At 43.6% G+C, this 15,049-nt stretch overlaps 1 protein-coding gene across 1 annotated transcript in view; it reads left to right on the top strand.

The window, feature by feature from the left end:
- LOC145875960 (uncharacterized) overlaps positions 1–15,049 on the top strand; it is a 220,933-nt gene extending 205,884 nt beyond the window's left edge. Inside the window, exon 2 of the mRNA XM_082971733.1 lies at positions 14,885–15,049. Within this exon, the coding sequence (XP_082827859.1) occupies positions 14,885–14,937 (53 nt within the window). The 3' untranslated portion in view covers positions 14,938–15,049. The remainder of the gene's footprint in view (positions 1–14,884) is intronic.

The raw sequence follows: 15,049 nt of genomic DNA, 5'->3' as shown, positions 1-15,049 counted from the left end.
TGTTAAAATAATGTCTGTGAGTATAACAGAACAGATATGGCAGGCGAAAACCCGAAGAAAATCCGACCAAAAAATAAATAAATAAAATCACAGGCTCATATTTTGTAAAGCTATTGAAAACTCCTATGTCCGTCACCCAGATTGCAATTCATAATAGCTTCCACTAGATGTCAACAGTATTTATTCATGGTTTTGAGGCTTCTATTTTAAAAAATAAATAAATATTTACACTTTCAGTGAGCTGACTGCTTGGGTCACATCAGTGTTTTTGTGCGCGATGGAGAGGCTGCACACTTGCGTATTTGTCATTCCTATTGAACACAGTACTTTCCGTATGAAATATTATAGTTTATTTACATTTTAGACAACCTGAGGATGATATAGACACATTATTTGACTTGTTTGGATGAAATTTACTGGTAGCTTTTAGAACTTCTTTGTCTGCATGTTGAAGGAGTGGATTTCTGAAGTCACGGCGCCTGCTAAACAGACTATTTTGGTATATAAAGAAGGACTTTATCGAACAAAACGACCATTAATTGTGTAGCTGGGACCCTTGGGATTGCAAACAGAGGAAGATCTTCAAAGGTAAGTGATTTATTTTATCGCTATTTGGGATTCTGTGACGCCTGTGCTTGTTTGGAAAATATGTTATTGTGGGGTGCTGTCCTCAGATAATCGAAAGCTATGCTTTCACCGTAAAGCCTTTTTGAAATCTGACAATGCAGTTCGATTGCCAAGATTCTAAGCTTTTAAATGATGTATGACACTTGTATTTTCATGAATGTTTAATACATTCCAATTTTGAATTTGGCGCTCTGCAATTTCACCGGATGTTGTCGTAGGTGTTTCGCAAGCGGTCCGCGAGCCCTAAGAGTTATTAAAACCATGTGCCCTGATTAGTTAAAACTGGTTACATCAGAGCCCTTACAAAACCTTTTTACAACTGATTCATCACTGTCATACCTTATAGGGTCCAGAGTTTTCCTGGTTAGGTCAACAGATAAGGACAAACTCTGGGCCCCAGGGCAAAAAACCCCCCCCCCACTCTGGGACCTATGGTTGCCACCAGTCTGCTTGCCGTTCTCAGTTATCGTCAGGTTCTGTTTGTGGATGATCAGGGCTTTATTCAGAAAAAGTTTCTTGGGCTACTTTGATTTGCCAAGTGGGCGAGATGTGAATTCCGTGTTTATCTTCATGGACAAACTTGTTGTTCAAACCTACGATGGCTCAGCTTCAAGGGAACGCATCTGCTATTTGTATTTCCAGCTGAGTCCCCTCCTGTTCCATGATTTAACAAGTGATGACCACTCCACTACCATTGTCAACTACCTCCTCACATGAACTGGAAGCCACGTCTCATGTGGCCCACTCATCCACTGGCACATTGAATGTTTCCTCTCCAAGCACTGTGAGGAAACCCCTGTCAATTTTTCTCTCATTACTTTATGTAGAGTCAATCACAAACACAATCACATTATTACACGTCTATGATTTTACTCCTTGCTTGGACTAACTCATTCTTAGCTCTGTTGACTAACTGTGTAGTGTGATGTGTTATTGTCTTCCCAGTCAAATCCTGTCCTGCACTGGTCAAGCCTCTGAACACCTCAACTCATGCCTCATACCCTATTTCAATCACTGCTGTGATCCCTTCCCAAAATGGTGTAAGTAGGCCTCTCATTCCTATTCCCCATAATATTGTACTATAAGTGTCTTTATTAAATGCTTTAGGTTAAAATAATGACTCTTTGACGATTTTTGAAACACATTTTTGACGTCTCTGTGCGTTACGCACCTATACTGTGGGTCTCCCATCCTCCTCAACAACAGAAATGTCTAATAACGTCTAATACAATTCATCATTAATAATTCTGCAAGTTTTCTGTGTTCAGAAGCCTGATTCTACTCACTGTGGTAGTGTGGAAGTGTTGAGCTGTATTATTTGGCCTGTGGTCCTGTTGTCCCCAGTCCCAGTGGTGAAGATAATGTCTTAATTGAGCTTCTTGTCTGTGACTGAGAAACGTAATCTGCACATTTACTAAAACGTCAGCTTTCATCTCTCCCAATGTTCTCAATGTCAAACCATGAAGGCCGGGTAGTTTTTTTTCATGATTGCAACCCAGGTCATTTTAGTCGGCTGGGCCTCGCTACAATGTCGTCGCCAGACCCACTGGCTCCAGGTCATCTACAAGTCTATGCTAGGTAAAGCTCCGCCTTATCTCAGCTCACTGGTCATGATAACAACACCCACCCGTAGCACGCGCTCCAGCAGGTACATCTCACCGGTCATCCCCAAAGCCAACACCTCCTTTGGCCGCCTTTCCTTCCAGTTCTCTACAGCCAATGACTGGAACGAAGTGCAAAAATCGCTGAAGCTGGAGACTTATATTTCCCTCACTAACTTTAAACATCAGCTATCTGAGCAGCTAACCGATCGCTGCAGCTGTACATAGCCCATCTGTAAATAGCCCATCCAATCTACCTACCTCATCCCCATATTGTTTTTATTTACTTCGCTGCTCTTCTGCACACCAGTATCACTACTTGCACATCATCATCTGCTCATCTATCACTCCAGTGTTAATCTGCTAAATTGTGACTACTTTGCTACTATGGCCTATTTATTGCCATACCTCCTCACGCCATTTGCACACACTGTATATAGACTTTCTTTTTTCTTTTGTGTTGACTGTACGCTTGTTTATTCCACGTAACTCTGTGTTGTTGTTTGTGTCGAACTGCTTTGCTGTATCTTGGCCAGGTCGCAGTTGTAAATGAGAACTTGTTCTCAACTGGCCTACCTGGTTAAATAAAGGTGAAATAATAAAAATAAAAAGATCCTATATCATAATGAGTCAGATTACATGGAGAGGGGGGACCTGATCCTAGATCATAATGAATCAGATTACATGGAGAGGGGGGACCTGATCCTAGATCATAATGAGTCAGATTACATGGAGAGGGGGGGACCTGATCCTAGATCATAATTAATCAGATTACATGGAGAGGGGGGACCTGATCCTATATCATAATGAATCAGATTACATGGAGAGGGGGAACTGATCCTATATCATAATGAATCAGATTACATGGAGAAGGGGGACCTGATCCTAATGAATCAGATTACATGGAGAGGGGGGGACCTGATCCTAGATCATAATGAATCAGATTACATGGAGAGGGGGGGACCTGATCATAATGAATCAGATTACATGGAGAGGGGGGACCTGATCCTAGATCATAATGAATCAGATTACATGGAGAGGGGGGACCTGATCCTATATCATAATGAATCAGATTACATGGAGAGGGGGGGACCTGATCATAATGAATCAGATTACATGGAGAGGGGGGACCTGATCCGAGATCATAATGAATCAGATTACATGGAGAGGGGGGACCTGATCCTATATCATAATGAATCAGATTACATGGAGAGGGGGGACCTGATCCTAGATCATAATGAGTCAGATTACATGGAGAGGGGGGGACCTGATCCTAGATCATAATGAATCAGATTACATGGAGAGGGGGGACTGATCCTATATCATAATGAATCAGATTACATGGAGAAGGGGGACCTGATCCTAATGAATCAGATTACATGGAGAGGGGGGGACCTGATCCTAGATCATAATGAATCAGATTACACGGTCAGTTGGTGAGGGTAGACTTGGAGGCTGCCTGACATGGAGTAAGTCCCCCCTCCTCTCCCGTACCTTCCCTATACCCCCTCCTCTCCCCTACCTTCCCAATACCCCCCTCCTCTCCCCTACCTTCCCTATACCCCCCTCCTCTCCCCTACCTTCCCTATACCCCACCTCCTCTCCCCTACCTTCCCTATACCCCCTCCTCTCCCCTACCTTCCCTATACCCCCTCCTCTCCCCTACCTTCCCTATACCCCCTCCTCTCCCCTACCTTCCCTATACCCCCCTACTCTCCCCTACCTTCCCTATACCCCCTCCTCTCCCTTACCTTCCCTATACCCCCTCCTCTCCCCTACCTTCCCTATACCCCCTCCTCTCCCCTACCTTCCCTATACCCCCTCCTCTCCCCTACCTTCCCTATACCCCCCCCCCCCCATTATGTTGGACCATCATGTTTATTTGTTTGAATCTTGTCTTTGTTTGTGATCAGGTTAGAAGAGAATGACTCCTCAACCCAAGAGGCCCTGGAGCAGCTGTGATCAGGTTAGAAGAGAATGACTCCTCAACCCAAGAGGCCCTGGAGCAGCTGTGATCAGGTTAGAAGAGAATGACTCCTCAACCCAAGAGGCCCTGGAGCAGCTGTGAGAGAGCAGCAGTGTGGAAGCATTTGGGGAAATTTAAAGAAGGTTTCCTGGAAAAGAGGATTGACTGTTACGTAAAGGGTCAGAGCCACTGAGTGGACAAAATATTAAGGATACCTTCCTAATATTGAGTTACGCCTGGTCAGTTTGTCATGGAAAGAAAGGTGTCCTTAATGTTTTGTGTAAATTACATAATAATTATACATTTATGGATTGTTTTATGTTGCCTATTGTTTTCTTTTTATTAAACCTGCCATCTACCCACCTGGGGACTGAGGGTTATGAGAGAACCCCCACATCACTAGCTTCTCTTTATTCAACCTGCCATCTACCCACCTGGGGACTGAGGGTTATGAGAGAACCCCCACATCACTAGCTTCTCTTTATTCAACCTGCCATCTACCCACCTGGGGACTGAGGGTTATGAGAGAACCCCCACATCACTAGCTTCTCTTTATTCAACCTGCCATCTACCCACCTGGGGACTGAGGGTTATGAGAGAACCCCCACATCACTAGCTTCTCTTTATTCAACCTGCCATCTACCCACCTGGGGACTGAGGGTTATGAGAGAACCCCCACATCACTAGCTTGCATGTTCTGCAGCCTTGTAAAGATTAGGAGGGGATGACTGGGAGGCAGGTTGGCATTTATTGTCATGAATCTTGCCCTGGAGGCAGTTCAGCAAAGTATTCCCTAGCTGGCACAGGCACAAAGTAATACAATCTGATTTTAATCCTAACCTCAACCCTAACCACACTGCTAATCCTTCCCTTAAATTAAGACCATAAAACAACATTATTTTCCACAGCGAATTCTGACTTTGCAGCTGACATATCTAGAGGAAATCGCACAGTTCTGCCTCCAGGTCAAGATTCATGCCAAACGTCAACATGAGACAGAGAGAAGCAATGTAAAAATCAATAACAAAACTGTTTCCACAATTAACATGCTTTTTCTTGTTTCAAGTATGTTTTATTATGAAAAGTACAATATAACCATGTATACTTGTACAACTATGGAGCGTATGTCCACATATAATTGTACAATTAGTTTTTCCAACATAAAAGACAAGAAATGATCACATTGGTATTTTAACGTTGTTATTGTAAGAGTTTAAATGTTTAAACAGAGGATACATCTAAAACAGGATAAAACAAGTGCAGTATGTTGTGAGAATGTTACTTTAACGTCCACTCATAACGTCACACTATAACGTCATGGGAGTCTTGTGGAAAGACTGCATGTTGTTTTGGGTGGATTGAGTGACGTCTTCATCAACATTTTGCTGAATATTCCGGTAATATTTTCACCTCTTGTCGGCTGCAGACATTCATAAGGAGTTCCAGTAGTTTATTTGTCATTTGCAGGTATTAAAAGTAATACATACATTGTAATTCCTTGTTGGATCTCTGTCACATACAGGACAGTACATACCAGAGGAGGCTGCTGAGGGGAGGACGGCTCATAATAATGTCTGGAACAGAGTGAATGAAATGGAACACATGGAAACGTGTTTGATACCATTCCACTTATTCCACTCCAGCCATTACAAGCCTGTCCTCCCTAAATAAGGTCCCACCAACCTCCTGTGGTACAAACACAAACAGTAAAATATATCATAAAAAATGCAAAGTGGTAAAAGATCAGAAAAGGAACCAAAAGTTCAGTCATGTTGTAATAGTCTGATGACAACAGTTTAGGTTGATGATTTAACAGGCAGATAGAACTGGGATAGAAGCTGTTCTAGAACCTGTGGTCCAGAAACTGATTTAACAGGCAGATAGAACTGGGATAGAAGCTGTTCTAGAACCTGTGGTCCAGAAACTGATTTAACAGACAGATAGAACTGGGATAGAAGCTGTTCTAGAACCTGTGGTCCAGAAACTGATTTAACAGGCAGATAGAACTGGGATAGAAGCTGTTCTAGAACCTGTGGTCCAGAAACTGATTTAACAGGCAGATAGAACTGGGATAGAAGCTGTTCTAGAACCTGTGGTCCAGAAACTGATTTAACAGGCAGATAGAACTGGGATAGAATCTGTTCTAGAACCTGTGGTCCAGAAACTGATTTAACAGGCAGATAGAACTGGGATAGAAGCTGTTCTAGAACCTGTGGTGCAGAAACTGATTTAACAGACAGATAGAACTGGGATAGAAGCTGTTCTAGAACCTGTGGTCCAGAAACTGATTTAACAGGCAGATAGAACTGGGATAGAAGCTGTTCTAGAACCTGTGATCCAGAAACTGATTTAACAGGCAGATAGAACTGGGATAGAAGCTGTTCTAGAACCTGTGGTCCAGAAACTGATTTAACAGGCAGATAGAACTGGGATAGAAGCTGTTCTAGAACCTGTGGTCCAGAAACTGATTTAACAGGCAGATAGAACTGGGATAGAAGCTGTTCTAGAACCTGTGGTCCAGAAACTGATTTAACAGGCAGATAGAACTGGGATAGAAGCTGTTCTAGAACCTGTGGTCCAGAAACTGATTTAACAGGCAGATAGAACTGGGATAGAAGCTGTTCTAGAACCTGTGGTCCAGAAACTGATTTAACAGACAGATAGAACTGGGATAGAAGCTGTTCTAGAACCTGTGCTCCAGAAACTGATTTAACAGGCAGATAGAACTGGGATAGAATCTGTTCTAGAACCTGTGGTCCAGAAACTGATTTAACAGACAGATAGAACTGGGATAGAAGCTGTTCTAGAACCTGTGGTCCAGAAACTGATTTAACAGGCAGGTAGAACTGGGATAGAAGCTGTTCTAGAACCTGTGGTCCAGAAACTGATTTAACAGGCAGATAGAACTGGGATAGAAGCTGTTCTAGAACCTGTGGTCCAGAAACTGATTTAACAGGCAGGTAGAACTGGGATAGAAGCTGTTCTAGAACCTGTGGTCCAGAAACTGATTTAACAGGCAGGTAGAACTGGGATAGAAGCTGTTCTAGAACCTGTGGTCCAGAAACTGATTTAACAGGCAGATAGAACTGGGATAGAAGCTGTTCTAGAACCTGTGGTCCAGAAACTGATTTAACACGTGTGAGTGTCCAGTGTGTGTTTGTCAATTGTGTGTTTCAGTGTTTATGTGTGTCAGTGTGTGTGTGTTCAGTGTGTTTGTGTGTGTGTGTGTATCCAGTGTGTTTGTGTGTGTGTGTGTGTGTGTGTGTGTATCCAGTGTGTTTGTGTGTGTGTGTGTGTGTATCCAGTGTGTGTGTGTGTGTGTATCCAGTGTGTGTGTGTGTGTGTTCAGTGTGTTTGTGTGTGTGTGTGTGTGTGTGTGTGTGTATCCAGTGTGTTTGTGTGTGTGTGTGTGTGTATCCAGTGTGTGTGTGTGTGTGTGTGTATCCAGTGTGTGTGTGTGTGTGTGTGTGTGTGTGTGTGTGTGTATCCAGTGTGTTTGTGTGTGTGTGTATCCAGTGTTTGTGTGTGTGTGTGTGTGTGTGTGTGTATCCAGTGTGTGTGTGTGTGTGTGTGTATCCAGTGTGTGTGTGTGTGTGTGTGTATCCAGTGTGTGTGTGTGTGTGTGTGTGTATCCAGTGTGTGTGTGTGTGTGTGTGTGTGTGTGTGTGTGTGTGTGTATCCAGTGTGTTTGTGTGTGTGTATCCAGTGTGTGTGTCAAGCGTGTGTGTGTGTCAAGCGTGTGTGTCCAGTGAGTGTGTGTGTCCAGTGTGTGTGTGTTTATCCAGTGTGTGTGTGTTTATCCAGTGTGTGTGTGTTTATCCAGTGGGTCCAGTGTGTGTGTGTGTGTGTGTGTGTGTCCAGTGTGTTTGTGTGTGTCCAGTGTGTGTGTGTGTCCAGTGTGTTTCCAGTGCGTTTGTATGTCCGTTTGAGTGAGTGTGTGTATGTCATTCCAGTGTTTGTGTTTGTCCAGTTTAAGTGGGTGGCCAGTGTGTGTGTGTTTCAGTGTGTGTGTGTGTGTGTGTCCAGTGAGTGTGTGTGTGTATGTGTGTCCAGTGAGTGTGTGTGTGTATGTGTGTCCAGTGAGTGTGTGTGTGTATGTGTGTGTCCAGTGTGTGTGTGTTCAGTGTGTGTGTGTCCAGTGTGTATGTGTGTGTCCAGTGTGTGTGTGTTGAGTGTGTGTGTCCAGTGTGTATTTATGTGTGTGTCCAGTGTGTGTGTGTGTCCAGTGTGTGTGTGTGTGTGTGTGTCCAGTTATTATTTCAGGGACACTGAGTCGCCAACATTATAAATCCCAAATCCTGGATAGAGGGGCTCAGTGAATGTGGAGGTGAATGTGATCAGGTGGGTCAGTGTGTCAGAGGAGGCTCTATAGAAGGACAGAGTGCCGGCTGGCCAGTCCAGATACACTCCTACTCTGTGGGAGCTGGAGGAGGGGACGTCTATGGTAGTGGAGTTATTATTATACCAGCTGGAGGAGGGGACGTCTATGGTAGTGGAGTTATTATTATACCAGCTGGAGGAGGGGACGTCTATGGTAGTGGAGTTATTATTATACCAGCTGGAGGAGGGGACGTCTATGGTAGTGGAGTTATTATTATACCAGCTGGAGGAGGGGACGTCTATGGTAGTGGAGTTATTATTATACCAGCTGGAGGAGGGGACGTCTATGGTAGTGGAGTTATTATTATACCAGCTGGAGGAGGGGACGTCTATGGTAGTGGAGTTATTATTATACCAGCTGGAGGAGGGGACGTCTATGGTAGTGGAGTTATTATTATACCAGCTGGAGGAGGGGACGTCTATGGTAGTGGAGTTATTATTATACCAGCTGGAGGAGGGGACGTCTATGGTAGTGGAGTTATTATTATACCAGCTGGAGGAGGGGACGTCTATGGTAGTGGAATTATTATTATACCAGCTGGAGGAGGGGACGTCTATGGTAGTGGAGTTATTATTATACCAGCTGGAGGAGGGGACGTCTATGGTAGTGAGATTATTATTATACCTGGCAATGTATCTGTTGTCAGAGCAGGTCAGACTCCAGGACTTGTCATTGTATCCAAGACAACAGTCCTTAACCACTCCTCTCCTGCTGATTCCTTTATATGTCACTCCTATACCAGCCCCCATTATCCCACTCCACTCTACCTCCCAGTAACAGCGCCCAGTCAGACCCTCTCTACACAGCACCTGTCTACAGTCCTCAAATCTCTCTGGGTGATCAGGATACGGCTGCTCCTCTGTCCTCCATGTCACCTTTCTGTTCTCCTCAGACAGAGAGAGGAGTCTGTTTACTGTGTTTAGGTCCAGTGTGAGATCACAGACATCTGATGGATGAAACCAGACAAAATATTAGAAATCATCATCATTCACATTAGAATGTTAACTCACTTTTCACTAATTCATTTAATGTAGATGTTTCTAGGTATCAAAAGGAGAAGTTAAGGTAACTTGAGACTTGTTGAATGATCATATGTTATACTGTATGGTAATATAATACACACTTATTCACATTAATTACACACACACACACACACACACACACACACACACACACACACTGTCAAAGCAACTCTTTGTAAACTTTGGTGTCCCTGATTTGTGCTTCTGTAGAACTACAGATGATATTTAATATGACCAAGTCAGTAATGATGGTGGTCTTTGACTTAACTTGAATTAAGACTTATTCTTAGTCATATTCTTCACAGCAGTCAACACTCACATTTTCTAAGTCCAGGTTTCATTCTGTTCTCTCCACCATGTTCCACACTGTAGCGGTAAGCAGAAAAACAGACAGTCATTGAGGGATACACCTGAACTCACACACACACACACACACACACACACACACACACACACACACACACACACACACACACACACACACACACACACACACACACACACACACACACACACACACACACACACACACACACACACACACACAGGACACACACACACACACACAGCATATAACTTTGTCCACGACACACACAAGACACTCACACAGAGACACAAACACTGGACACACACACACACACACACACACACACAAAACACACAGGACACACACACACACACACACACAACACACAGGACACTCGCACAGAGTGGAGAGACACAAACACTGGACACACACACACACACACAGGACACACAGGACACACACACACACACACACACAGGACACACACACAGGACACACACACACACACAGGACACGCACTCACACACACAGGACACACACACAGGACACGCACACACACACACAGGAAACACACACACACACACACAGGACACACACACACACACAGGAAACACACACACACACACAGGACACACACACGCACACACAGGACACACACACACACACAGGACACGCACACACACACACAGGAAACACACACACACACACACAGGAAACACACACACACACACACAGGACACACACACACACACAGGACACACACACACACACAGGACACACACACACACACAGGACACACACACACGACACACACACACACACACACACACAGGACACACACGACACACACACACACACAGGACACACAGGACACACACGACACACACAGGACACACAGGACATGCACACACACACACAGGACACACACACACACAGGACACACACACACACAGGACACACACACACACACAGGACACACACACACACACAGGACACACACACACGCACACACACAGGACACACACACACACACACACAGGACACGCACACAGGACACGCACACAGGACACGCACACAGGACACGCACACACACACACAGGACACACACACACACACACACAGGACACACACACACACAGGACACACAGGACACACAGGACACACACACACAGGACACACACACACACACACACACACGACACACACACACGACACACACACACACACACACAGGACACACACAGGACACTCACACAGAGTGGAGAGACACAAACACTGGACACACACACACACACAAACACAGGAAACACACACAGGACATACACACACACACACACAGGACATACACACACACACACAGGACATACACACACACACACACACACACACACACACAGGACATACACACACACACACACACACACAGGACATACACACACACACACACACACACACACACACACACACACACACACACACACACACACACACACACACACACACACACACACACACACACACACACACACACACACACACACGGACACACACACACAGGACAAACACACACACAGTCAGCATATAACTTTGTCCAAGTGGTGGTCAGAATGTTTGTCTTAACTAGCCTGAAAAGTCCAACATGTCTGATATGAACATTGACATAAACCCTCTACATACTTGAGTTTCTCCAGTCTGCAGTGTGGATCCTCCAGTCCAGCAGAGAGCAGTCTGACTCCTGAGTCTCCTGGGTGATTGTAGCTCAGGTCCAGCTCTCTCAGGTGTGAGGGGTTTGACCTCAGAGCTGAGACCAGAGAAGCACAGCCTTCCTCTGTGACTAGACAGCCTGACAGCCTGCAAAGAGTCAAATCATATTAAAACCACACTGCTATTCTCTGGTGGTGAAAATAGTGGCAGTATAATTTTTCAACATATTCAGATATCAGTGTCCTGAAACCTTTCATATCTATTCGTAAATGAATGTATCATCATTAAAAATGACAAATTATCAAAGTTTTGCCTGCAGATAGAAACATGTATAGTACAAATATTTGAGTAGACTGATCAGACCAGTTTAAATGCAGTATCAGTCAAAAGACAGACAGTGAGGTATCAGATTTAGATTGTATTGAGTATACAGTCCACACCATATCTATTTTGACAGTGAACCTAACATTTTAAATGTGGCTCTAAACTCCAACATTTTGGATTTCAGATCAAATGTTTCATATGAGGTGACAGTATATAATGTCACCTTTTATTTGAGGATATTTTAATACATACAGTTGAAGTCAGAAGTTTACATACACCTTAGCCAAATACATTTAAACTCAATTTTTACAATTCCTGACATTTAATCCTAGTAAAAATCCCCTGTCTTAGGTCAGTTAGGATCACCACTTTATTTTAAGAATGTGAAATGTCAGAATAATAGTAGAGAGAATGATTTATTTCAGCTTTTATTTCTTTCATCACATTCCCAGTGGGTCAGAAGTTTACATACACTCAATTAGTATTTGGTAGCATTGCCTTTAAATGGTTTAACTTGGGTTAAACGTTTCGGGTAGCCTTCCACAAGCTTCCCACAATAAGTTGGGTGAATTTTGTCCCATTCCTCCTGACAGAGCTGGTGTAACTGAGTCAGGTTTGTAGGCCTCTTGCTCGCACACGCTTTTTAATTCTGGCCACACATTTTCTATAGGATTGAGGTCAGGCTTTTGTGATGGCCACTCCAATACCTTGACTTTGTTGTCCTTAAGCCATTTTGCCACAACTTTGGAAGTATGCTTGGGGTCATTGTCCATTTGGAAGACCCATTTGTGACCAAGCTTTAACTTCCTGACTGATGTCTCGAGATGTTGCTTCAATATATCCACAATTTTCCTGCCTCATGATGCCATCTATTTTGTGAAGTGCGCCAGTCCCTCCTGCAGCAAAACACCCCCACAACATGATGCTGCCACCGCCGTGCTTCACAGTTGGGATGGTATGATGGCTGTGTGGTCCCATGGTGTTTAGACTTGCGTACTATTGATTGAACGTGTTACCTTCAGGCGTTTGGAAATTGCTCCCAAGGATGAAGCAGACTTGTGGAGGTCTACAATTTTTTTTTCTGAGATTTTGGCTGATTCCTTTTCATTTTCCCATGATGTCAAGCAAAGAGGCACTGAGTTTGAAGGTAGGCCTTGAAATACATCCAAATTATGTCAATTAGTCTATCAGATGCTTCTAAAGCCATAACATCATTTTCTGGAATTTTCCAAGCTGTTTAAAGGCACAGTCAACTTAGTCTATGTAAACTTCTGACCCACTGGAATTGTGATACAGTGAATTATAAGTGAAATAATCTGTAAACAATTGTTTCAAAAATGACTTGTGTCATGCACAAAGTAGATGTCCTAACCGACTTGCCAAAACTATAGATTGATAACAAGAAATTTGTGGAGTGGTTGAAAAACACGTTTTAATGACTCCAACCTAAGTGTATGTACACTTCCGACTTCAACTGTATGTGATTCGCGATTAAAAACGAAATTCTGATGATGCCATGATTAAGAAAAATCATGAATAAATCATGAATCAGAATGAGTGAGAAAGTTACAGAGGCCACAACAAAACATGCTAACCTCTCACCATTACCAATAACAGAGGCTACAACAAAACAGCTAACCTCTCACCATTACCAATAACAGAGGATACAACAAAACATGCTAACCTCTCACCATTACCAATAACAGAGGCTACAACAAAACATGCTAACCTCTCACCATTACCAATAACAGAGGCTACAACAAAACATGCTAACCTCTCACCATTACCAATAACAGAGGATACAACAAAACATGCTAACCTCTCACCATTACCAATAACAGAGGCTACAACAAAACATGCTAACCTCTCACCATTACCAATAACAGAGGCTACAACAAAACATGCTAACCTCTCACCATTACCAATAACAGAGGATACAACAAAACATGCTAACCTCTCACCATTACCAATAACAGAGGCTACAACAAAACATGCTAACCTCTCACCATTACCAATAACAGAGGCTACAACAAAACATGCTAACCTCTCACCATTACCAATAACAGAGGCTACAACAAAACATGCTAACCTCTCACCATTACCAATAACAGAGGATACAACAAAACATGCTAACCTCTCACCATTACCAATAACAGAGGCTACAACAAAACATGCTAACCTCTCACCATTACCAATAACAGAGGCTACAACAAAACATGCTAACCTCTCACCATTACCAATAACAGAGGCTACAACAAAACATGCTAACCTCTCACCATTACCAATAACAGAGGCTACAACAAAACATGCTAACCTCTCACCATTACCAATAACAGAGGGGGTTTGATCTTTGTGCCTCCGTTTCTCATTTATCATCATTCACGATTCATTCATGGTTATTCATAATCATGGTAGTATCCACATGAATGTAGAAGTCACTGACAATAGAAGTGAAGTGACTCCAAAATGACAGGACATTATTTACTATTCAGTATCTATTAGGAAAAACATCATCCAAAACACAACCAAGACCAACTGCAAATGAATTCAACAAGTTAGTAGAATCACAAGCCTCACTGCAGGTGTCAGGAATCCCACTTCCTGAGTCTGTTTCTGCCTGAGCTGACTGTTTTCTGTTTGGAGTCTAAGGTTTCTGAACGAAACCTATCTGGTTGCCAGGCGACGAAGTTAGGCGGGAGATCTAGTGATATTATTACCCTATCTGGTTGCCAGGCGACGAAGTTAGGCGGGAGATCTAGTGATTACCATACACCTGCATCTCATCAACCTTCTGCACACCTGGTCCTGATCATCACCTCTTCATAAGCCCTGAGCTGACATCCATTCCCTGCTGGATCGTTAGCAACGAACAGCCTCATGTTTCCTGAGCTAGTCTTGTTGTTTTGTTCTTGTTACTGGTTACCCCCCCCCCCCCGTTTACTCTGTCTACAGTCATCCTCCCGGAACATTCAACTCCCTTGACTGGCCGTCGGTGGATACAGTGACTTCATTGAATCCACCCATCTACTCTCATCAACTCACCTCCGCTGCCGCTCCGTCTCCTGGATCACTCAAATTACACATCAAGACTACCAATAAATACTCACCTTCATTTTA

This window comes from Salmo salar, unplaced genomic scaffold (assembly GCF_965601325.2).
Source record: "Salmo salar unplaced genomic scaffold, fSalSal1 ptg000408l, whole genome shotgun sequence".
NCBI lineage: Eukaryota > Metazoa > Chordata > Actinopteri > Salmoniformes > Salmonidae > Salmo > Salmo salar.
This window is presented reverse-complemented; position numbering and strand designations above follow the sequence as displayed.